Consider the following 24,409-nt stretch of genomic DNA (forward strand, 5'->3'; position numbering starts at 1 on the left):
TGTTGCCCCCCCCCACCACCCTTCCTCCAACTGTTGCATGCAGCCAGACTGATTTCATTCATAAAATCAGTTTCCAGCAGGCGCCTGCGCCTTGGACTACGCACAGGCCCCCTCCCCCCACACAGTCCACAGTCCGAATAGTCCGTAGCCTTTTGCGCCAAAATTAAAATCACATTGCTTCAGTACGTTTTCGCACGTTCATTAATGCAGTCGTGCTCGGCAACGGATGTATACTATTGAGATCTGTTCAGATTAGTTCGTTTAAAAATGTGATTTCTAATATGTACTCGTATAAATAGTGTCCAAAACTATGCCTAGTTGGTACCGTGTGGTGGTGTGGCTTTGGTGTCTTTTAAGCTGTTGCCATAGCAGGACAGAGGCTGGGACTGGGGCTGGAGCTGGAGCTGGAGAGGTACTCGTGGTCATTGCCTGTCCACCGCTGCCCCGTCGGTTGCAGGAAGGATGTTTTGCGTTGTTCGACAGTTTGCGGGAGCAGTACCAACACCTGGCGGGGGTCATCCCCGGGGATTATGTCCTCAGGTTCCACATAATGCATGAGCTATTCAATTATTGGACATTGCTGGACGCATTGCCAGGCCAGACACGTTTGCTAAATGCGCGCACGGAATGGATTATTTGGTGTCAACACAACACGCATGTGGCCTCACTGCGTGGCCTGCTCGAGCAGCTCCACAGCCAGGACCCAATGGAGGTGAGTTGTCCTTCCTCCTGGGATTAAACTATGCTCAATATTGACTTTCAGGCTGCCTACTACGGCCATGCCTTGTACGACACGGAGGCCACGATTGTGCATCATTTTGCACACTACAAGAATCCCAGATGGTTCCCGTATCCCCTGCTCAGTGCCGGTGTTGTTTTCACAGGTGTTCTGCTGCGCAGGTAATTCCTTCGAGACGGTGTTGCTTTGGCTACCATCCATAACTCATAATGAAACATCCATTAACACAGGCTGGCGGAACTTGTTGCTCTTAGTGCCCAGAATGCCACCCGGCACAGTGAGTTCGCCATAGACGCCTCTCATGAGCTGGCCCGCTTCATATTCGACAACTTAACACCTGACACGGACCGAGGGCTAAAAGAGGACCATATCGGTGGCCCCGAAGGCGAAACCTTGGAGCGGAAAATCATTTTGAAAAGTGCTGCCTACATTTGTCCCACTGCACTCCTGCACTCCTCCCCCGAGACGGGAACAAGCAAGCCTGTTCCTTGTTTGTTATATGCAAAGCCAGAGATGTTTGCTGTCCTGCCATCGACTTTGGAGACTCGCCTGCAAGGGGTAAGTTTATTTATGCTGCCTGTTTCCCCGTTAGTGCTTGTGTGTGGATTTAACATACCATTTCTAAAGGGGGCTTTGATTAAGATGAAGTCTCCGATTCTGCTTGCTATTTTGTCAATAATTCGATTCCCTTATTTGTTTTTGCACCTCTGCACATCAGGCAACGAGAATATATTGTGCTTTCTTTTCTGAATTCTTGAATTTTAAAGCACACACAAGTACGTTCCATTCCATTGGGTTCCTCATAACAACGGACTCAAAACACGACGACCACCCCAAGCAATTAGCATTTGAAACCTCTATAACCATAAATTCTCTATCAACTTCAACTTGATTCCGAAACTCTACTGCACTCCTGTGCCACAGCAGGTGCACACAACAGGATCGCACATCTATTTTGCAATCAAGACCTGTGCAAAATTCCATAAGGAACGTATACCAATCATCGAACGCACCTGGGCGACCGACGCCCGGCACCGTAGATACTACAGCGATGTGGCAGGTAAGCGGCCGTTCCGTCCGTCGACGACGAGTGTCCCCCCGTTGACAATGAGAGGGCAATTAAAGCAAATGAGGGTGATGCCGGAAGGGGAAATGGCAGCCATCGTTGTACAACCCATACGTACATACATACGTACGAATATTTACCCATGTGTGCTACGTATGTACATACGTGTGTGCGTGGGGCATTAACAAAAACACGATGATGCGGAGTGACAGGCACACAAAACATACACATCCACACTGGATCTGTGCTTTTCGGTCCTCATCTGCTCGTACGAGTATCCCCAATGCTACAGTTTTCCCCCATCGCAGCATCACCCTTCAGCGAGCAGTCGAACTTATTGAATATTCATTGATTTGACTTTGTGTGTTCCCTCCTGTCTCCTGCCTCCTGGCTTCCTCCTTCCCACCCGCACTCCGTGCCATCGCACTCCGTGCCTGCTTCTCTAAACCGCAACAGAAGTCGGCATACCGACAATCAGCACTGGGATACCCAATGTTCAGACTGGACATTGTGCCAAAACATTGGCAATTTTACAATTATCCCTCAAGGATATCATCGAACAGAGGGACATACGCTGGCTCATGCTCGTCGATGATGATACGCTGCTTAGGTAAGTCACTGCGGGAGCTGTTGGGGTGGGCTTATGTATGCCTATTACCACCGATGGGTTTGATTGTTAGTTGATCTACTAGCATTAGAAGGATAGATTGATATCAAAAGGAAACCCAACATTAATTTATGGTCTAGGGCTGGAGGTTCTTCTGATTGGGGCAAAGAAACAAACATATGTCCTTAAATTCACATAGATTACTTTAACAGATTCTTTCCCATCGATTTAAATGCAGAACACCACTCAGTCGATCCTCCACCTTGACTCTCAGTTGAGATATTTGTATTTTCCGGCTTAATCGCATGACGGCGCATTCAATTAAAAATATTTGTATTGATAAATCGAACTCATCCTTCCAACTGCAATTCCCTTTGCTCTCTCTCATCCGCACATGCCCCTGCAGCGTGCCTCGGCTGAGCGCCCTGCTGAATGGCTACAATCACACGGAGCATATCTATCTGGGGGAACGCTACGGGTATCGTCTGTACGCCCCAGATGGCTTCAACTACCACACGGGAGGAGCGGGAATTGTGCTCAGCCTGCCCCTGGTGCGGCTCGTGCTAGAGCACTGCAACTGCCCGAGTGCCAACGCCCCGGATGACATGATACTGGGCTACTGCCTGCAGGCACTCGGAGTGGTGGCCTTGCCAGCCGCCGGGCTGCATCAGGCCAGGCCCCAGGACTACGCCAGGGAGCTGCTGCACCTTCAGCCGCCCATTTCCTTTCACAAGTTCTGGAACACGGAGCCGGAGCACACGTATCGCAGATGGCTGGGTGGCTCCGGCGGCAATCAGAGTGTGCCACAAGCGACTGACACAGATCGTGTGACAGTGGCAGGGGCGGTGGCTCCATTGCCCCCGCTTGGAGGACGACTGCAGCTGCCCGGTCTTACCGCTGGCCTGGGAACGGCAGAGAAGCATTTGGACCTGTAGTCTGCTGAGGTGAGTACTAATTATTATAAAAAACAAATTCACTCCGGATGGAGTTTGCTCTGCCGCTGACAGCTGAACAAAAGTTGCCACCGCATTCCAAAAACCAATCTACTGCCAGCCATCAAGCGGCTGCCAAGCACACGAATTTTCATTTTCTACAGACCGAAAGAAATTTGGAAAAAAAAACAAAAATATATAGAAAACATGTCAGGTGTCGCGTCTGGAAGGGGCCGTGTACTTCTGTCTGTGTTGCGGCTTTCGAGTCAGTTTAATTAGTGAAAATGCTCAAATGCGGTTGCGATTCGCCACGACGAGGCTTGGGGCGGATTCCGGAATACCAGTTGGCTGTCTGCTCTTTTGATCAGGCAAATTTGTACCAGTTTATAGTTAGAAATGGAATTAGTAAGTGACATCTATTCTATAAAGGAGTTTCCAAAGGAAGGTCTGTTTAAATGGAACAAGTATCCTGGATTCCTTAACACTTTGAGCTCCCTTAACTTCCCTTTCCCTTACCAACTTTTAATGGACTGCACCATCAGATAGCACCCATATCAATATTGCAAACCCATATAAATCCCACCATTTTTGATTTGCAAATGCACATAATTTGCATTCGATTTCAATTTGGCGACACTCGAGAATCCCAAAGCTGCTGCTGAGCTTCCGCTTAGGTTGGGATTTTTCGCACCTTCGATGGACTTAAACCTCATTAAATGTAAATTTTGAGCGAGCCAGAGGAGCGAATCGGTTCTCTGAATGGCTCTCCGATTCAGGGGCATCAACAGTTTCCGCTTGAGTGCACTTTTCGAATGGTTAGCTTAGCCCTTGGGCGGATAGTCCTCGCCTTCCCCCAGCCCCAGCCTCATCCCCAGCCCACTCTCACTTCCTTCCACGATTGAAGCACGAGAGTATCTTTGGGATAAAACAAACAAAGCGCTCCATTTAACCTGCCAGACAATCCAGTTGTTCGGGTAGCCAGCCATCCAGGAGCCCAGTAACTTGTTTCATTTCAGTGGGCCATCTAACCCTCCGCAACCAATATATAATGCACAATGTGCATCTATTATTCAAGCACTAATCAATAGTTTTCGCAAGTCTCAAATGTGGGCGACAAGCGGACACGCCCACACCATTTCGCCGACTAAATAGGTGAAAACAATGTGACAGTTTGTTTGGAGAGCCCGTTGACAGAAGTAATTGTCCTGTGGTCCCTGAATTATTCAGCGACTGAGTGAAAGTTGTTGTCAGGTGCTGGCCACCGGAAAAACTCAACAAAAATTCGATTTAGCCAGATAATCGTGTTTAGTCCAAAAAGCTTAAATCCTTAAAGAGTTTCCCCACTGGAAACATCCAACATTTAGGGGCACTTAATGGGAGATTTTCCCTTGAATATATTTATTGGAAAAGCTGTGAGCAAAACAGATCTTATCCGTATATCATTAATTCTCGAACAGCTCCACTTTCCGTTGACCGGAACAGGACAGAACTGTGAACAAAACAGATCTTATTGAGATAACACTAGGATATCTTTAATCCTGCAAGAGAGAATACTCAACCACAAAATCTTTATGTGCTCTTTCAGGAAAGGAAATTTAATGGAATGCAATTCTGTTAATTTGTTCATGTGTCTGGCTGTTTATTTGCTCTGTTGCCCCCCGGCATCGCCGCAAGTTGGTTTTATCTCCTGCCTGCCAGCAAAGGCAGCAGGCACTGCACGGCACGGACTCTTGTCGCCGTCATCCACGTCTACGTGCTGGCACCTCCTTCCATCGCTTACTCCGTGCGTCCTAATTAGTTGTGGATTTTTCAATGAATACCAAGCCAGACCAGACCCATGCCCAAACCCAAACCCAAGCCCAAGCCCAAGCCCAGACCCAGAACCGAGCTCAAAGCCACCGCTAGCCGCACTGGCGACACTGCGACAAGTTGAATTTAAAACAAAATTTAATTAACAGCTTGCAGTTAAATAAATGCTGCATGCACACGAGGACACATATCTCTCCCATATCAGCATCAGCGCCACCAATCCTCGTAGTCGTCGTATTCGTCGTCTGTTTGCTCCTCCTCTGAGGAACCCGCCTGCCTGGGTCCCACAAAGCTAACAACTTTCTGAGGTAGAATTTTTACTTTGGCTAGGTTTCTGTGCTTCTGGTAATTGTAGATGCGGGACAGCATGGAGGGCACTGGATCACTGTCACTCCAGGCCAGGCAAAGGTATGTGGTCATCGAGAGAACTGCGGATGGGATAGATGGCAGTCAAAGGTTGGGATGAGTCTTGAAGGGAGGTATGAAATATGGGCACTTACCAAGCCATCCAAAAACTACTCTCAACCGCATGATGGCCAAATCCATCTGTTGATAGTTTCCTCTAATTCATTGGGTTTTATACCAAAAAATATTCATGGAAAGAGGCTTTTAACTAGATTCCATTTCATGGATTGTTTTATAGGGCAATAACTTTCCCTTTTAATACCCGCCAATCGAAGAAAAACTGGGGTCCATTGGGTTCTTGTCACAGCAAGGAAATGGAAGAATATACCTATAAGCAACGTATATAATTACGATCTATAAACACCAGGATTTTGGATAATGTAAAAGCAAGTAACAGACTTCTCCGTATGTAATTTCCACTTCTGCAATGTTTTGCAGCATATCGTTGAGATTTTCCAGAGTACGTATATCAGAATCATTATAGAAATAATTTTCATAATTGCAGATAAATTAATTTGAGCTTCAGGTATCCTATAGTCGTAAGAGCGTAATCTATAATTTTTATTGGTTTTCTCTTTTATTACAATCTGAAGTTTTTGAACTAAACATTTTATAGTTTTTTTTGACTCTAACGTTTTAATGAATCTTTATGATATCTTTCTACCTTTGAAGTGTTTTAAGCTTTGAAATTTTAGTTTTTCCTTTCTCTTGAATGTTTTTCGAATAAAATTCTTGTATTATATTTTGTAATTCTTAACAAAAAATGCCGAAAAAAATGGTTCTGCCATTATCTTGAGGGGAAAAAGCTGCCATGCAGCATTTTCTTTTGCATAAAATTACAGTTTGTCCTTTCGCACACACACAACATGGGTGTTGTGTTGCTTGTGGCTACTCGAAAGTAGATTATGCTGAACAATGTCACATCACACAGAGTCCAACCGGGGGGCAGGGGCAGGGGCAGGGTAAGCTCTGTTAATCTGCCTTGAAACATCAAAAGTTGAACCATAAGAAAATTTAAGCAACCGCCCTCGAGCAGGGCAGAGGGAGGACAAAAAAAAGGAGAACGAACCCACACAGAAAGAAATCAACCATGAGATGAAATTGTTTAAAAAGATTTCTTTACACAACGTGCATCAAGTCCTGGGAGATTTGTGAAACAGCTTGTGTCCGGGTCGAGGTCTCGGGCTCCCCGGACCTTCTTTCGGGCTTCGTGTTGGACTTTTCGTGTTTGTTTCCTTTTGGCTGGGTGCAATTTTTGGCGTCCAGTTCCCCAGTTGGGTTTAGACAATTGTTTCAGTTTTGTGCTTGTATTTTGCATTTCTACGCTCTCTTGACGATGCGATGAAATCAATACTGAGGGAATGTTTAAGATTATGAACTCTACTAAAGCGCAGGGGTAATCTGGCAGAAGTGGAATCCTATTTCTTGAGACAATAGGTTTCTCAGTCCCTTAAACTTTCAGTGAATCCTTTTTCCTATCGCCCTGTATTCATCAATCAGAACTTGGCAAATTTACTCAACTGCCTCAAGCCATTTGGCAGCCACAACTAACAGACAGACAGATAGACAGAACTTAGCTCCCATCTAGATCAAGTTACAACGCCTCAAAGTAGGCAACTCCATTCAAACAAAACGCAGGACACACAATCCTTTGGCTCCCCCTTTGTCTCTCTATCTCTCTCTCTTTCTGTCTTGATGTCTCAGTTAACGTGCAATAAATTTTTGTCCCTGTCTAAACTAAAGTTGAGCTGGAGGAAAAAAGCATTTTGTGTCTATCAGGGCGTCTAATCTGCAGTCCAACCCATCTAACCAACTTACCACGTGCAATAAATTTCTAAGGCGCAACGTCTGCACTATTTTCCCTCCAGCCTGGAGACTTTTTCCATGGGAGCCATGGCTCCGTGGAGCAGGACCTAGCGAACGGATTTCTTCTCACTGCTAAGCCACGCGCCCGTACGTGATCTGATAGGGAATGAACGGCAACCGCAAACATAGACACAGAGATCCGAGTCGTCGACATGTGTGCAAACTTTTGGCCAAGTCGAGTTGCCACATTTGTTTGGCCTAAAGAACACGCACCTGTGTCCTTCCAAGTCCTCCCCTCCCAACACCCGACCCACCCATTGTGGTCTTCCACCCGCACAATTCGACAAGCAGTTGGCATTGCGCTAATTTACTTTAAATTGGTTTTTTTGACATTGGTGTGCCTTCCACTTCCTTATACGAATTATCAATGATAAATGACTTGGGCTTGGTGTTGGTCTTGGTCTGGTGCTCTGGTGCTCTTTGCCTGGGGGAGTCTATGGGCGTGGTGGTTCACTTGGGTTCATTTTTGACTAAAGATTCAAAGGTTTAATGTCAAAAGAAGTACCTAAAGGGCAAGCATTTTCGAGCAGTCAAAATATTCTCGAGTTATTTAATTGAAAATACATATATTCCGAATAAACAAGTCTTTTTTATCTGCGTTCAATTGCAGATTTTTGTTAATACCCCGACATCCGGCATCCTTCGAGGCCAATGATGAGATCCAATCCAGTCCGACTGAAGCAAAATCTCAGCTAAGCTCCAGCTGCAATAATAATATTATTTTTAGAACATAATGAGTTGAATGTAATCCAATCTGCAATTAAAATTTAAGCAATATATGAACAGATTGAATTTGTAAGGAGAGGTCGAAATATAGTTGACCCAGGATATTTTTAGCCGAGCACAGGAAGGACTCCAAATCAGGCACTTTCTTTCGATTACAGGAAGCTACGGCAGGTCCAGATTGGTTCTAAGAGTCCTTATCCGATGATCAAGGAGATAATGCTCAGATCGGCTGCCTTAAAGCCGAAATGCAGCGTACGAAGAAAAAAAAGGCAAAGTTCTCGAGGCTATATCTTAATCCAATAGGCCCAGATCGGGAAACGACCAACTTTCCCAGGATCGTGAAGATCCAGACTGTCGCTCGGCATGACTTTGTTAACGACATATGTATCTTTAAAGCATAGAGTATTATTAAATTTCTAATAATTTCCTGGAGTATCGCATCCCCGTTGCACCGCCTTTACCTAGTTGTTGTTCATGTTTCTGGTAATTTATTTGGCGCCCAACGATTTCTTTCCGCCCAAATTTCCCCATTTATCGCTAATGGGATCTCACTGGCCTGGCTTTGCTGTAGGGGTTAATAAATCGGTAAATACAAATTAATGCTGCAGAAATTACAAATAACCAATTGAACCCAATTTGGCCCTAACGGGACGAAGCTCTTGACGAATTTTCTTTTAACTCAATTTATATTGCTTTTTTTCTGTTGCTTTCCATAATTAATGAGGAAAGTTTTTGAACCTTTTGTGTCAAGTTTTGCAACTGCCCCCAGCGGGACGCCGACTACGAGTCCTGGCCAGAGTCCAGGGTTCTATTGTCGACAAGATTGGCTGCTTATCGGCGCAACGCCATCGTTGTGGGCGTGGCATGTCAGCGATACTAATGAGAGGGAAAGCGCGACCAGACGAAAAGTTTTTTTTCCCATATTTCGTTTCGTTTTTTGTGTATTTGCCTCCAATTTGGCAGCAAGACATAATTAATGGAAATATCGTTAGAGGAAAGTGTTTGCCCGATTAATCATGGGGATATAGTGGTTCTGGGCTGGGGCTCTTTTCTGCGGAAAAGCATTGGTTTTGGTTAGGGTCACGTTTCAGTGGCAAACATTTTGCATACATTTTTGGTAAAATTCCGTTTTTACCATAATGACCAATAACAACAAAAAGGAACTTTATTAAACAAAACTTTTGATACCCTTGAAGATCCATCATTCATATGTCAGGTATATAAAATAGCTATCTGGAATGGGTTTTAAATAATTAACATGGCCTTATCGTATATTATTGCCGAATATAGAAGATATATGTATGTACATACTTACTGTGGGGTCTCAATCTCCTTTGCAAAATCATAATACCCTCTGCAGGTGCATCGAAACTGAAGAGCGGGAGCGCTTAATGCGTTTATGGTTGGTGCGGTTGGGTTCCGAATGGGTCACAGTGGGTTGTTTGGATACTCTGCCAGTACTCTCTTTTCACCTATTATTTACATTTAGGCATCTGCAAATATTTTCGTATCAATAACTGAAACTCCCCCCGCCAGAAAGGGGAATTACCCAATGAGATATTCAGGACATTCGTTGGACCTCAGCCGTCATTCGTTACAGCTGAAATTTGTCGTTCCACACTTTTTAGTGACTCGTTTTGTTAGGGGGAAAGCATGGCCATTGCTATAGAAAAATAAATTAGTTGCACGTGACGCCTTAAATGGTCGCACAGCAAATGGAGCTTTCTAGGATTCCGTAAAGCACAAAAAAGGGAATGAAAAATAAACGAAATAACGTTTGGTGAACCTCAATGAAAATTGCACAAGCATTTGTTGATTCGCTTGGGGTCGGAGTGTGGTGAGGACTGTGGCTCTGGCTCTGGCTGTGCGCACAAATTGCGTGCCACAAATGGACGCACATAAATCATGCGTGCGACAAAAATCGCTTGGGAAGTTTTCACGCACAATTGGCCAAAATCCAATAGCTTCAACTGGACAAGTAGAAGTCTCTAAATCACATATCTGTGGCACAGGTATCGAGGCTCCTAAATCAGTTGGAGTTTACGAAAAATAAAGATGGAGAGACGTCCCCAATGCAGACTTTAACTTGAAATTAATATATCTCATAATTTGCATTAACTCATCCCCACAGCTACGCGCCAGCTAAGCGAACATTTTTAATGAATTTCCCAACTTGCAACATTTTTACAGACCCCATACACCATGAACACACCTCAACACTCAGACACACTTGCTGAAAAGAAATCCTGGCACTTTTTAGCGCTGGAGCCTCATAAATATATACTCGTACTTTTTCTCCGGCTTAGGGGTTGCGGCACGCCCCACGCTCTTGCCACAACATGCACTAATTAGTCAAGGATTTGGCATTAAGGAAACAAATTCTCGACCCTCAATGAAAAGAATATGGAGCACGTGCCGCGCTTGTAAATGTAAAATTGTTGTTCTCGGTTTTTGTTTTTTGTTTTTTTTTCATAAGTAGACTTAATAAAGTATGAACAACGTTTTTAAATTATGTGCACGTACCAAAGAAAAAAAGTTAAGGAAATTTGCATTCGTTATGGTTTTCAGTTAATACTGCCGCGTGGGAGGATTTTTTAAATTTAAACCTTAACCAAATTCAAATATTACTATAAGTACATATGTTCATGATGATTTATCAAGAGGTTCTATTAGAGCTGCCAATAAAACCTGCCTTCTCTATACATATCCTGCTAAAGAGTAGACAGTATTAAAATATTTATCGTGCTTAAGTTGACCAATGCTCAACTGGTTCTTTAGTCCGCATTGTCAAAGCAATAGTTTATCAAATTAACCGGCCTTTTAGCACAGCATTTGCACATTTAATTACACTTGAGACCTGCTGCACAGAATCAAACCGCATTCAAATTGCATTATTCAATCAGCTTCTTGTTCCCCCGATGGGTGGCACTTGCCATGCCATGTGATGGCATGTGTCCCTGCTGGAAGTGTGATAATTTTACAAAAACAGTGCCAATCTGTGCTGCAATTAAGGTCACTTTGTTATAGAATTTTGATTAACGAATTGCGTTTGCCCATTTTCTTCTCTGAGGCTATTTTTATATCGGACATCAAGGAAACATTGTGAATTCAACTTAAAACAATAAAAATGGAGTCTTCAATTAATTAGCATCTATTCGCTGGACACAGGACTGTGGACAGTGGACAACAAACGTGCCTTCCAAACTTCCGCCTTTCAGCAAGCGGCCGTTAAATAAACGCAGGCTGCGGTCAGTGGGCGGCGGGTTGTGGCGAGGGTGCAGTTTTTGTTTTCGGACCATTTGACGGGTACATCCCCGCACACACGAAGAGGACAGGGCCCGGGATTGCAGTAGGACACAGCCAGAAAGAGCAAGGAGAGAGCCCGCTCGCAGTACAAAATCGTCCGAAAACTAAAATACGTGCAAAGTTTACAAAAACATTTGGTTTTGGCTCGACTGATGCCGCATCCTGCTTCTGATTCAGCTCCGCTCCTTCCACAATGCATGTTGTTTAATTATTTGCCGTTTGGCGTAGTGCACACACATGCATACGGTCCATTTTGGCCTAAATGAAAGTATAAAATGCTTGGATTGCACAATTTTATTTGGGTTTCGGCGATTTAACAAACAGTTTTTTCAGTGGAAGACAACCAAAGAGAGAATTTCTGGACTTTTACGTGCCTTTGTTTTTAAAAATTAACTTAACAAGTTTCAAAATAATTTTTAAATATTTAAGAAGGCGCCAAAATTCAAACAACCGATAAATAGAGCTGCCAACGTGCGTTAACGATAATTTTAATACTTTTGGGTATTTTTGGAGGTCAAAATTGAACCGACGGTATATTTACGCTATATCGGTATATAATGGTATATTTTGTCACCTTCATCAATCTATTAAATTTCATTTTCAAAGGTAAAAGGTCTCTGTTTAAAAGGTATTTCCACCACTTCTTACAGTAACCAAGAATGGGTATCTAACCTTTTTTAGACTAAATCCAACAAAAGAGTTTGAAATAAACCAGTCAAGTGGAAAATAGATTCATTAGTCATATAAAATTATGTGGGCAGGGATGAGAGATCTAGATAGCTAGTAATATTCTACGGAATATCAAAATCGACTAAATGTATAATATTATTTGAATTCGTCAGTATACTTACGGTATATTTTTAAAATGAGACCGTATATTTTGGTAGTTCTGGGGGTCGGACAGTATATTTTGTCGCGGTCACACTTCTTAAAACGTGTTTATTTTTTGATTTTAGCAAAAACTAAGAAATAATGGAGGAAATTGAGGGATACACAGGTGAAAACACACATATAAACACTGCCGCGACTATTGCTAATCATGAATGCTTGACTTTTAGTTGTTCCTCTGCGAATGAGCAGCGATGCACAGCACTGCCACAGCGTTTACATGCGGGAGCACTTCATCCGCCTGATGGATCCGAACAAACCCAAGGGTCGCACGCTGTTCCTGCTCAATATACCACCCTATGTGACCGAGGAGAGCCTGAAGGGGTTCTTCAAGCGGGCTGGCAACGTGGAGAGCGTACAATTTGCAGCGAAGCCTGGAAAAGATGAAACAATTAAATGGTATGAGAGCACAAACGAGCCCTTCTCCAATGTTCGGCCGCCGTTCATATTCAAAGTGGCCTACGTGGTGTTCCAGAAGAGCAGCAGCATTGGCAAGGCCTTGGCCGTCCCGAGCATTGACCTGTTCCACAGCAGCGGCGAGAGCACCATCAAAACGGGCATGGAGCTGTGGCACGAAGAGTACGAGAACCATTACATCCTGGATGCGGAGAAGACAAAGGCACAGATCACCGAATATATGGCCGACTACGACCGAAGAGAGCGAGCGGCCGCACTGGCAGCCAAGAACAGCGAAGCCGACGCCGATGGCTGGGTCACCGTGGGCAAAGAGGGTCGCAATGCTGGCTTCGAGCAGAAGGAGTCTGTCATCGGACGCCTGGAGAAGAAGCGGGAAAATGACACGAAAACGAAGGAACTCAAAAACTTTTACACCTTCCAGATACGCGAGAGTAAAATGCAGAATATCGTCGAGATGCGCAAAAAGTTCGAGGAGGATAAGCGAAAAATTGAACTGCTGAAGCAATCGCGACGCTTCAAACCGTTTTAGTCCGTAAGCACGCATAGGTTAAGAGTTGAATAAAAGCCTCTTTATGGGGCATACACACTGTAACACCGTTGGAGTGCACTGACATGACCGCTGGCAAATCCTCATAAATTTCATAATTTCACGTTGCCATTGACACTTTTGCCGTGACCAAGTCCTGGCCAATGCCATAATTTCGCAGCAATGCCATAACTTATAAGCGGACGCAGTCAGAGGCGGCCATAAAAGCTTATAAAAAGCGAACAACAAAAAAAGGCGTTGGGGCAGAGCAGAGAGGGCCTGTTGTGGCCACAACAGCCGCTGAGCTTATTGTGTGATAATCGCATATGGTTTATGTTAATTTGAGAAATGATAAAAATATTTCGCTTATCAATTTTAATCATCATAATCGTCGCTGTGCCGTCGTCGCGACTTGCGACGCACATTGAAACCAGGCCTCATCCCCACACACAGCACGCGATCTCTCATTCCCGGGACCGAGGAATGCATTTTGGGGCTCGCTCAGGGGCGGATTTCATTCGAGGGGTCAACAGACACAAGAGCAGTATAAGAAAAATTCAGAAAAAAACATGTTTTCTGTTTTAACCAGCACTCTAGCTCAGTTTTCCCACACATATATGGTCTTAGTCCGCTCCTGGACACGGGGTTGTGGTGGTGCGCGTAAATTTCGAGAGCCTCTCCCGCGACTAAAGGTAACCCGAGAGTCTGTGGAGGCTTGGGGAGTGAAATACAAACGAGGTACGCGTCGGATAACGCATGCTGACGATCATCGCTGGATTGTAGTCGTCGTCGTCGTCATCGTCCGGTTGCCTGTGGCTGGGCTGTAGCTGTAGCTGTTGCTGTTGTTATTGCTGGCCTACTGTGGAGACTAAAGACAGCAACACATTCATAATTTCTTCCGATTTGTATCGTTTTAAACATTTTAAATTGATTAAAATGCGATAAATCATAATCGCCGATGTCTGGCATGAGACCCGAGAACGGGAACGGAACCCATCGTCGAAACCCTCCCGATACTCGGATACTTGGGACCATGTCTGGGTGATGGAACGATTTATGAGCCTTGAACATAATAAAGTGTTAACGGAACGAGTTATTAAGGTAATCTGAATGCGCATAAGTTAATAAAGGCGAAGACGATTTGCATGGGCAGCGTAGCGTAGCTCCAGAGCAGCGTCTAAGGTTGCATCTAGGAGGCAATCCCAGGCTGTTTGGGATCCCCGACCCCAGCTCCAGCCCAGTTCAGCGTTCAGGCCGATCGTCGGACACACAAGATGTCGAAAAATATAACATAAAACGACCACACGTACGTCTCCCATGCCGCACAGCAGGACTCCAGGCTCAGGCCAACGAGAAACGAGGAAAAAATATCTGAAACGCCGTGTCTTGTGAGCAGAACAATCAATAAATTTGAACACGTGAGCGGACGCGAATGTGGACGGCACACAACAGGAACGATCGGTCCACACAGCAAAACAGGGCGATAAGTGATCAATGCCCCGTGTCGACTGATTGGGCAGAATCACAAAAACCCCGCGAGTGTTGCTGGCGGTTGGTGTGGTGGGGAAGGGGGGAAATGGAAAGTGAGTGATTTTGGTCTGGGCTAACTCAAAATTATACAAATCATTAAAATATGGGCAGTAAAAGTGGGTTTTTAATAGATGGAACATGAGTATATTAGCAAGGCATTGTTTGAGGACAGAAAAAATAGACAATTTTACATTTATGTGTTCAGTTTTGCAAGATATAGTAATGATCTACTTTATGTTCTTAAATGGATGCTTTCGTCGGTGGTCCCATGCCAGGTGTTTCTTCTAATTAACGCTTCAATGTAGAAGGTCTTATATGTATATTCCCTTGCGCGTCACGCAAGGAGGAAATACTATAAAGCGATTAAAAGGACTACCTGTCTTTCAAAGAGACTTCACTAGCATTTCATTTATAGGGTCTTAATATCGTCGATAGTTCAATAAATCTTTAGAATTAGTTATATTTTATAGCCATATCTTCCTTTGTGCATATTTCAATCAACTAAAAACCTAATAGCAATCGCCAAAATCAAACCAAGATGTGGTATCCACATCATCCATGATAATAGGCTCTCTGCGTGCCGTCGACGGTCCGTAGAGATTGTAGCGCCTAGAGTTGGCAAGCACCTCGCGATACCGTCTAATTGGTGCCCGAGCCATATGCAGCTCCATCATATCCCAATCGTTGACGTCCCGGAAGACAGAGCGGATCATGTGCATCCGTCCCAGAAGCTCCGTTTCGCGCAATCCTTCGTAGCTCCTGCCCGTGCGTGCCTTAAAGGTCTTGTAGACCTCACTGTGCTGCTTTGTCTCCGTGGCTGTCTGGAGCTCCTTGCGATAGAGGGCTCGAATGCCACGTCCCAGGTGACGGATGTGCTCAAAGTTACGTACATTTAGAGCCACCAAGGATATGGCATCGAGGTTGAGCAACTTGTGCCCATCGATGTAGTTCTCTTTGAAAGTTTGCTATAAGAAAAGGGAAATGCTTTCAGACTGGGACTTCTTCCGGCCTTCCCACTCACTTCGTATTCAGGATACCCAAAGTCGCGCAGCCAATCGGCCACGTCATTGATGCTCCACTTGAACACCTCCGTGCGGCCCTGGGCATCCACGACAGCAGCACAAAGGTTAAAGAGCGAGTCCGGCGTGGCCTTGAATGGCAAGGGTATATCGTCCTTGTCGTAGTCCACATCGGGGAACATATAGCTTGGATAGCGGAAGCTAAACTCCTGCTCCTCCTCATCCTGCTCACATCTTGGCTCACAAATGGTCAGGCTCTCCATTGGCGATGGCATCGACATCGAGGACAATGATGGCAACGACAACGACTCCATCCAAGCGGATGGCACGTACTGTTCCTGGCCTAACCCAAATTAAGTTGCCTCAGAGCGCTTTGATTGCGGTTTACCCATCGACCAGGAGTGTGCACTCGTACACGGTTCGTGTCTGTTTACTTTGTTTGGTTGCGTTTTGTATGTTTTTCCTTTTCCATTTATTATATTCCCTACACTATGAAGGGTCTACTGAATGGTCGATGGGTGTGGGGAAGAGTCAACTTTTGATTCGTAAGAGTTGTATGAATATGGGTGTTATCTTGGGTCTCGTTTAAAGTTGTGTATATCCTATGTGATTCATATTTTTGCATACTTCTTAGCCTCTATCTATCTTTATTAACATTCGTCAAAGAGCATTGAAAATGTCACCATTCCCCAAGTTTGGCTCCCGTTTTCATTTACATTTTCCCTTTTTGTTCCTATGATTGCATTTGCATATCCGATTTTTCGGGGTCAATTTGTGGGCTGGCGGTACTAGGGGGTGATGGGGCACCAATTCTCACCCACTGGGGGAGTGGATTCAGCGCTTGAAAGTATGCTAGGTTACGTAGTCACGGGAGCACTTCCATTAATAACACGATTTCCACTTCGCAATTTTCACATTTTCACTTTATTTTTTATTTCCCAGCGAGAGCGGAGTTCCCGAATGTTTACTTGCGATAATTTAATGGCACACAACACACAAAAGTTTTATGGAGCGTGCAATGCATTCCGACGATTTGTTTATGCTATGTTTTCAGAGGTTTTTACTTTTGGGAATGCGGTTGGATTTATGACCTGCACAAGGAGCCGCCCGGCTCACGGCACACGGCACCCGGCGGCACCGTTACCCACTTTATTAACAACGGAACAAGTCCCAGACATCATGGAGCTCAGGGAGTTCACGGAGATCGCTCAATCCCAGGCCAATTAGGCACGGCGCATTCCTCGTGCGCGCAACAGAGACACCCAGCATCGGCGACACGTATATGTGGGCTCTGGCTCCGCCCACTGGAACCGATCGATCTTATTGGTCCGCTGCCACCAAGCCATGGCCTCTCCACGAGTTGTGGGCGCAAAGGGAACCGGAATCATCCGAACATCGATATGGTATGGGCATGTGTGCGCTCTGGCACGGATGGGTGTATTGGTGTGGGGGGTACGGGAACACATGGAGAAATCGGTAAACAAATCTGAACAGCGATCGAGGAAACAATCTCCGACTGAGCTAATGACACAGCGGCGTGTTTGTATGTAAACAGCCCCCGACTGTATAACCAAGTATCTCATCCATGAGTGGCTACAGTGGTTCAGAAGTGATTGATCCATCCCAAATAGTTTTGGAAATAATGATGGAATAATAACATGTTGTCATCCAAGACTTGAAAGTATTCCGAAGTGTCTTGGGTGTAAAGATCAAGAGTTTACAAGATATACCATAAAAATGTTGGATCTAATTATTGCTTTCGGGTATCTAGAGCCATTTCATAAATAAAAATAGTAAGATACCTAACCGGCATTCTCCCCTGGACATCTTTATTAACCTTTTTTAGATGGAACTCTCTCGTGAGCTGTCAATTTTTGCGGTTACCATCATAAAAGATCATACATATACTTGCATTTCTAGTAACTATACCACTGATTGCATACCACTGTAAACACTGCTGCCAGCACACAATCTCAGCGAGATTTACCTAAACGCCAGACAATACCGTGTCGTGTGCGCCAACGGCAATCGATCGCTGGTTGGGTATGCTCCCGGCCGGTTCCATTCAGTTCTGTGTGGGTTGTCTTCTTGTACAAATCGGTTTAAGCGGTTGTGCGCATCGGCCCCTTAGCAAATTTCGCGATCGTTTCGAGCGACGGTGTTTGATCGGTGATCTTCAAGGATCTGTGGCGATCGGTACAAGTGGTTAATCTCTAAGAGTCAAACTGCTATTCAGAATCAAGCAATGTTACTACACGAAAGTGCCGCCAGCATGGAACAGAGTATGCCCGAGAATCTCAGCACTCATGTTTACGGCGAATGTGAAGTGAAGCTGCCTTCGCCAGGCACTCACGATCCCATGGATAGTGATCGTGATCGTGATCGGTCTCCTAAGGAGTCCATTCATAGTCCTGAGACAAGCATCTCCAGTCCAACGCCTCCCACCGCCACTAGCACCACCAAAGTGAAACTCAGTTTCAGTGTCGATCGATTGCTGAGCTCTGAGCCAAGTGAATCGCTGACCAACTCTTCATCCTCTTCCTCGAGGTCCTGCTGCGATGGCAGTGTTTTCTCCTGCTGCACATTTCCACACTGTTTCAGTCAAGCGAGTGCAGAGGCTTCCAAGATGGGACATGTTGCTGTTCCACAAACGACGAGTCATCATTATCCCTATGCGGGATTGGATAAGCTATACCCTAACCTTTATATGGATTACAAATCTGTGCTGAGGCCAACGCCCATTCGAGCTAATGAACATGGTAAGCAGGTTCCCATCTAATATTTTTTGAAACGGGGATTATAATATGAGAACGATTGTCCTGATCTAAAGCTGAATTGTTTAAAGTTATAGCCGGAGTTGGCCATAGCCAGAGTACTGCATCAGGAGGATTTTTAATAGATCTCAAGACCTCTTGAATTAGAATCGTTTTTTCATCTTCCTACCACGGTAAGGAGCTCTATGTTAAAAAATCTTATGTGGAATCGATCATTAGTTGTACACAACTTTAAAATGGCCTAACCCCTTGCTACATTTCATTGATGGATCCTTAAATCCTTAAAAAGCTGAGAAGGGTCCTTTCTCTTTAAACGATACTTCCGGTCGATGAACAACTTAATTGATCTCTTGAAAAGTATTTCGATAAAATATTTACCACAATAAATTCGATTTTTCACGAAAAATCACGAATGATCAAAGCTAATCATTCGAACATATCCAATCATATTTCCCGATATGCCAATCACTCGGCATTCCATTCTCGGCAATCTTCAGGATATCATAGAAACATTCAAAAGATCAGATGAGGAAGTTTCCCATTTGCCAATCAAAAGATCTTCAGCTCATTACGAGTCCGAGTCCGAGTCCGAGTATACACTGCAATTACCAATGGAATGGCATTACAAAGGAAATCCAAAAGAGAGAACGTAGAAAATGTAAATTCCAGGAAAAGCAACAGGGAAAAAACTTGAAACACCAAGAAACGAAACGAAACGCTGGGCTGGGCCATAAATCGTTTGTTTTTATTGGAATTATTAGTTGATCTGTGGCCATATTGTGCAATATTGCTGGGCCAACTGTTCGGGCTCTTGACGAAAACAATCCGTTTGTTGAAATCCAGAGAAGAACCGAAGAATATCTCGATATATTTCGAGTATTTACGTTACTTCCTGCTGGGGCTTGTATACGAGTACTATCTGGGGACGACGACTTCTCATGGACTGCCTGCCAGGCCATGCACTTTGATCTTGTTTATATGAAAAATAGTGGAAATATACGACGAGTATTTTGTATATTGAAGCAAGGGATTTCAAATAGAAATTTTTCATTGTTAGAACAAGCTGCAACCATTTTACACATTTTTTTTGGGTTGGGTTCAGTTCTGCCTCAATTTGTTTTATATACAATACTTATCAAGTGGGTGCTAAAGAGCTGAGGACTTTCAATCGATGGGAAAGGAAGTTGGGGGCTGCTGAAGGCAGGAAGCATGCCAACATATTGTCGAAGATTGTGAAAGGAAGCCAGCCCATGAGTTGTTTGTATTATAATTTTTATTGAAAACTGCTATATGGTGAGAGAAGAGTATCTTCAGATATGCTCATGGGTTCCTTGCACTATATTTTCCGACCCTTTGTCTCACCTCACGCTACATTTAGCAATGATATCATTTTATTTGTATAATTTCTCATTGTACCTTGGAGAAAAGAAATCTTTTGTATTGAAACAAATTAGCGCCACATCGAAATAAATCGAAATCTGCCCACTTCAATGGGGAACATTTATGAAAATTATCATCAATATTAAACGATTTTCAAACACATTCCGCGCCAGGTGAAAATGGAAGGGCAATTAGTAAGGAGATTTAAATTCGACATTTCCTCAATCAACAAACGGCACGGTTCGGTAAAGAAACAAACGATCGTTGAAAGTGTTTCATCAATCCTGCGGCAACATTAAATAAATTAAATTCAAAAGAACAGAGCAGTACCGAAAATTAACAGCAATTTATGAACAAATTAGGAATCAGACTTTAAAAATAAACTTCAAGCTCCCGGCGAAGAGCGTGAAAAGCGATTGAGGATGGGGATGGGTGGAAAATTTGTTTATTTGCTTGAGCAATTGGCCCGTCATTCATGGGCAGATACAGATAGCTATCCATCTAATTGCCTTCTATAATGAATTGTTCCGCTGCCAAAGAGAATAGGAAGGGGACAGGTAGAGCGGTAAAGAGGTTGGAGATGGAGTAAGAAAAGAACTCTGGCCCGTAAGGAGTCGAGATGATCCCAGATAGATGGGGCGCCATTGGGCCCAACTACTGTGACTCAACGGGCCAGGCCCGATGCTGCCGTTTAGGCTAATGACAGCCAATGCCCGACTGATTGAATGAGTGAATGACTAACTGAATGATGGAATAACTGAAGCTATGCCATGCGGTATTTTTAGGGGCCAAGCCAGAGGCCAACTATTTACACAGCCACCCACTGTGGTGGAGCTATTGGCCAGGCCCAGGAGGAGGCTACCTGCGGAGTCCAACCTGCTCGCTCCAACTCTTCCTCTCTGCGGATTCATTTCTTGATGGATTGATCGCATCGCATCGCACATCATAAAAACTTTGGGGCCAGGCAAGAGATCTCCTTGGGATATCTTCTCGGTTCTTTGACTATTTGTTGCTGTTTGCCTGCCTCGCCTGGTGTTGAGAAGTTTGTTTGATTGTTTTTACTTGGTTTTTGGTGCTGGCGATCGATCGATCGATTCAGCATCGATGCTGTGAGCTGAAAACGTTTGTCTGTTATGGAAATGCTGTCTGAGCGATAATCTGGCGCCGTTTGCCTAATTAATTTACAATTTATATGTTAATCCAATTGCTGGGCTGCATCTTCATGGAGTTTCAGCGATCACTGATCATCAATGGACATGAGAGAGAGAGGAATTGATAGTTGTGGTATCAAAGAGATTATGGAAAAGAGTTCCCAGCAGCAGGGGAGGGATTGCTTTTAATGATAGGGATTAACTAGATTTCGATTGTTTTACAGTGTACAATATATTAAATGATGTAGTGATCTGGATTCTTACGATTTTAGACGATTATTAATGATATTTTCTGTATGAGATCTATAACTCTTTTTTTTTGGCTGTCACAATATGATATAAATTTCGATCCCTTGGAACCAATATAGAGCCCGCAAATTTCTTATTATCATTACTATAATGAATATTCATCGTCTGATTCTTGATTTACATGATAAATATAATCAGATCTGTGATCACCATATGAATATGCCAATGATTTTGATCAAAAGATAACTAATTTTTTCACATTTTCAAACGCTTTATACGAGTATATTATACTTTCCAAGGAAATAGTGTAAGGGAAATATATGTAAATTTCGATAGATTTGATGACTCCTCTTTAACGACACAGCCTCCATTTTATCTTGACCTTGCACTTAGTACATTCCTAATACTAATTTACATTGTGAGGGGAATCATAAAGTAATCACGTAACCTGCTCGGCAGTTGATGGATACTCGCATGTACATCCCCGTGCACATGGCCCACCAACAGCGTAGCGTGTGATTCCAATGAATGGTATTTTCGGTCAGTGTCGAAAAGTCCATTCGCAGTTTACCCCGAAAAAAGAGAGCAGAGCACAGCACTGACAAACAAAATATTCGCCAAGCCATAAATATGGAATACCGGCAAATGGCAGGTCAAATAAATCGGTAGAAATGGAAATGCGGCCCATAAATTCAACACGGCACACAAACAGTGGAGATCCTCCGGGGGCGAATGCATCCGCATCCATGCAGGGAGCAAGTGCCTGGGGGTACTGGACTGACTTAGCATCTCGCCTCGGAATTATCACAACTCATTAAGATATTTACCATGGGTCCGTGGGGAATGGGGCGCCCGATATTTACAAATGTATCTGAAATTCGGCAATTAAAGAGCTCGCGCTGTGCCAAGGCAGCCCCCGAAGAAGAGAGAACAAGGTGTTGAAAATCGATGGAAACTCATTATAACAAACCGCCGACGGGTGACACAAACCAAATGCCAAAAGGCTAATTAACGCAGATGCAGATGCCCATGCAGACGGCAATACAGCATGCAGATACAATTGTATCTACAAGTGCAGCAGGAGCGCGTTTCCGCTGCAATGTAAATAGCCGCGAAACACCACACGCCTCGAGTGTTTTTCCAGAGTAAATAAAATGGCTCGGCATGAAAACAATTAGACGCATGCCGCGAGAGCACACAAACAAAGCAAAATCCGAGTCCTCTTTCACTAAAGTTTATGAAAAACCCAATAAAAAGATGCATAAACTAGTTTAGGCGCTGCAACAAAAAAAAAAAAAAAAAAAAACCCAAAGGAAAGGAATAAGAATCTCACGAGATATTTAAAAAACATTTAAACGAACCAAGAGGCATTTCGGTGTGGCGGCCTCCACACACATCTCTCGTGTGCCCCATGTCGTGTTCGATTACCCCAAATAATTCTCGCTCTTCTCGAAAGATAATTGTTGTTCTTCTGAATCTCGTTTCGTTTCAGGATAAACAAATTGTTCACCCCGCCTCAATGCCCCAATGATTATTTCCAATTAAGTGAAAATTTTATTATAAACAAACTCATTTAAATATTTTCAACGTGCGTTTTCATTGAACAAAATAATTTACTCAGACAACAATTTGAATTTCATATTTTGCAAGCCAAACGGAATAATATTATCTTTTGTGTGGTGCGGGAAAATGTGTTTTTCCTGGATACGGAAATGCGTAAATTTTGAGTTTCAGCTAAAAAATACTAATATATATTGTTTCCCCCGGATATGGTCTATAATTAATGATGGGAGGATGCAGCGTTCCAGTAAGGGCGAGGCTGGGTTTGAAAAAATAAATAGAATTGAGTGAAATATGCTATAGAAAAGATGGAAGAAAAGTTATGGCTAATAACTGAAGGGAAATGAAGGAATTGAAGTATGAGTTTATTGGAGGATGGGTATTGTAGAGGATATTGCCTTTAGATGATCACCAATAGCCGCAGAGATCTAGCCTTGATCCATTTTATATCTCTGTCAAGTCCTGGAGAGCTATGGACACTAATCATAGTCTCTTTCCCCCTTCTTCCAGCCACCACATATCCCACTCTGGCAACAAACGCTCTTCTGCGCTTCCATCAGCAGCACCACCACCACCAACAGCAACAACAGCCACAGCACCATCAGCCCCACTTTCATCAACAGAAACCTGCCACCAATACATCTTCAACAGCTGCGGCACTGTTGGCGCCTCTTCATGGCCTCAAATCCCTGCAGTTGACGCAGCAGCGATTTCTGGGCAAGTCACAACAGCAGCTACTGGACAACATTCCCACATCGCAGGCTGGTGGCACATTACAAAATGGCAGCCAAAATGGGGGCGGCAACAGCAACAGTGGCAACAACAGCAATGGGAAACGGAAACGCTCCTGGTCACGGGCTGTCTTTACGAATCTCCAGCGAAAGGGACTGGAAATACAGTTCCAGCAACAGAAGTACATCACAAAGCCAGATCGACGCAAGCTGGCGGCACGCTTGAATCTGACAGATGCGCAGGTGAGTTTAAAGATAGCGAAACTGAAAGAGATCGTATATTAATATATATGCCCTGGATAGGTCAAAGTATGGTTTCAGAATCGCCGCATGAAATGGCGGCATACACGCGAGAATCTAAAAAGTGGTCAGGAGAAGCAGCCTCATCCGCAGCCCCCGAATGCGGCTGCCTCAAAGCCATCTACCATCACAGGTACAGGCAATCATCCGCAGGAGCATATCGAGTATAGCTCCGATAGCTGCTCCAGTGTGGAGCTCAGCGAACAGGGCGACGATGATATAGAAATCGATGTCGTGGAATAGCTCCTAATTCTACATACATATGTATGTATGTACATGCATGTAGCATGTCGCCAGCTTCTTACTTGTGTAAAATACTATGTGAAGTAAACGTAGTTCTTGATTTTTGAAAATTAAGCCATGTAGAAATATATCAAAATGTGAATTTAAATTATTAAAAAAATTTAATTTATTTTAAATTAATTAAT

General features: G+C 44.0%; 4 protein-coding genes across 6 annotated transcripts; 3 read left to right on the forward strand and 1 right to left on the reverse strand.

Moving 5' to 3' along the window:
* The first annotated feature begins 18 nt into the window (after nt 1-18).
* On the forward strand, nt 19-10,886 carry LOC108163470 (beta-1,3-glucosyltransferase). 3 transcript variants are annotated; one of them, XM_017298770.2, is made up of 7 exons: nt 19-712; nt 764-900; nt 970-1,297; nt 1,664-1,799; nt 2,262-2,415; nt 2,819-3,356; nt 10,341-10,886. In XM_017298770.2, the coding sequence occupies exons 1-6, from the start codon at nt 311-313 to the stop codon at nt 3,345-3,347; spliced, it is 1,686 nt and encodes a 561-aa protein (XP_017154259.1). In that variant the 5' UTR covers nt 19-310; the 3' UTR covers nt 3,348-3,356; nt 10,341-10,886. The 3 variants fall into 3 exon arrangements, with proteins under 3 accessions (XP_017154259.1, XP_033249037.1, XP_017154258.1); XM_033393146.1 differs by having other exon boundaries at nt 1,667-1,799; XM_017298769.2 differs by lacking the exon at nt 10,341-10,886 and adding an exon at nt 8,035-8,192.
* Nucleotides 10,887-12,337: 1,451 nt separating this feature from the next.
* LOC108164015 (ribosomal RNA-processing protein 7 homolog A) lies at nt 12,338-13,353 on the forward strand. Its single transcript, XM_017299591.2, has 2 exons — nt 12,338-12,453; nt 12,515-13,353. Exons 1-2 carry the CDS (start codon nt 12,429-12,431, stop codon nt 13,288-13,290), a joined length of 801 nt encoding a protein of 266 aa, XP_017155080.1. The 5' UTR covers nt 12,338-12,428; the 3' UTR covers nt 13,291-13,353.
* A 1,600-nt stretch (nt 13,354-14,953) lies between these two features.
* Nucleotides 14,954-17,266, reverse strand: LOC108161396. Its single transcript, XM_017295644.2, has 2 exons — nt 15,839-17,266; nt 14,954-15,782 (listed from the first exon to the last, which is right to left on the reverse strand). Exons 1-2 carry the CDS (start codon nt 16,148-16,150, stop codon nt 15,327-15,329), a joined length of 768 nt encoding a protein of 255 aa, XP_017151133.1. The 5' UTR covers nt 16,151-17,266; the 3' UTR covers nt 14,954-15,326.
* Nucleotides 17,267-17,846: 580 nt separating this feature from the next.
* LOC108161374 (homeobox protein H2.0) lies at nt 17,847-24,359 on the forward strand. Its single transcript, XM_017295623.2, has 3 exons — nt 17,847-18,595; nt 23,461-23,924; nt 23,985-24,359. Exons 1-3 carry the CDS (start codon nt 18,082-18,084, stop codon nt 24,222-24,224), a joined length of 1,218 nt encoding a protein of 405 aa, XP_017151112.1. The 5' UTR covers nt 17,847-18,081; the 3' UTR covers nt 24,225-24,359.
* Nucleotides 24,360-24,409: the final 50 nt, after the last annotated feature.

This window comes from Drosophila miranda, chromosome 4 (assembly GCF_003369915.1).
Source record: "Drosophila miranda strain MSH22 chromosome 4, D.miranda_PacBio2.1, whole genome shotgun sequence".
NCBI lineage: Eukaryota > Metazoa > Arthropoda > Insecta > Diptera > Drosophilidae > Drosophila > Drosophila miranda.

Bases quoted from the DNA above. Each gene is read 5' to 3' on its own strand.
- LOC108164015 (XM_017299591.2), top strand. From the start codon at position 12,429: ATGGAGGAAATTGAGGGATACACAG. The intron at 12,454-12,514 runs GTGAAAACACAC...CTTGACTTTTAG, and splicing joins GGAAATTGAGGGATACACAG to TTGTTCCTCTGCGAATGAGC.
- LOC108161374 (XM_017295623.2), top strand. From the start codon at position 18,082: ATGTTACTACACGAAAGTGCCGCCAGCATGGAACAGAGTATGCCCGAG. The intron at 18,596-23,460 runs GTAAGCAGGTTC...CCCTTCTTCCAG, and splicing joins CATTCGAGCTAATGAACATG to CCACCACATATCCCACTCTG. The intron at 23,925-23,984 runs GTGAGTTTAAAG...TGCCCTGGATAG, and splicing joins TGAATCTGACAGATGCGCAG to GTCAAAGTATGGTTTCAGAA.
- LOC108163470 (XM_017298770.2), top strand. From the start codon at position 311: ATGCCTAGTTGGTACCGTGTGGTGGTGTGGCTTTGGTGTCTTTTAAGC. The intron at 901-969 runs GTAATTCCTTCG...CCATTAACACAG, and splicing joins ACAGGTGTTCTGCTGCGCAG to GCTGGCGGAACTTGTTGCTC. The intron at 2,416-2,818 runs GTAAGTCACTGC...ATGCCCCTGCAG, and splicing joins GATGATGATACGCTGCTTAG to CGTGCCTCGGCTGAGCGCCC.
- LOC108161396 (XM_017295644.2), bottom strand. From the start codon at position 16,150: ATGGAGTCGTTGTCGTTGCCATCATTGTCCTCGATGTCGATGCCATCG. The intron at 15,783-15,838 runs GTGAGTGGGAAG...CTTTTCTTATAG, and splicing joins TTGGGTATCCTGAATACGAA to CAAACTTTCAAAGAGAACTA.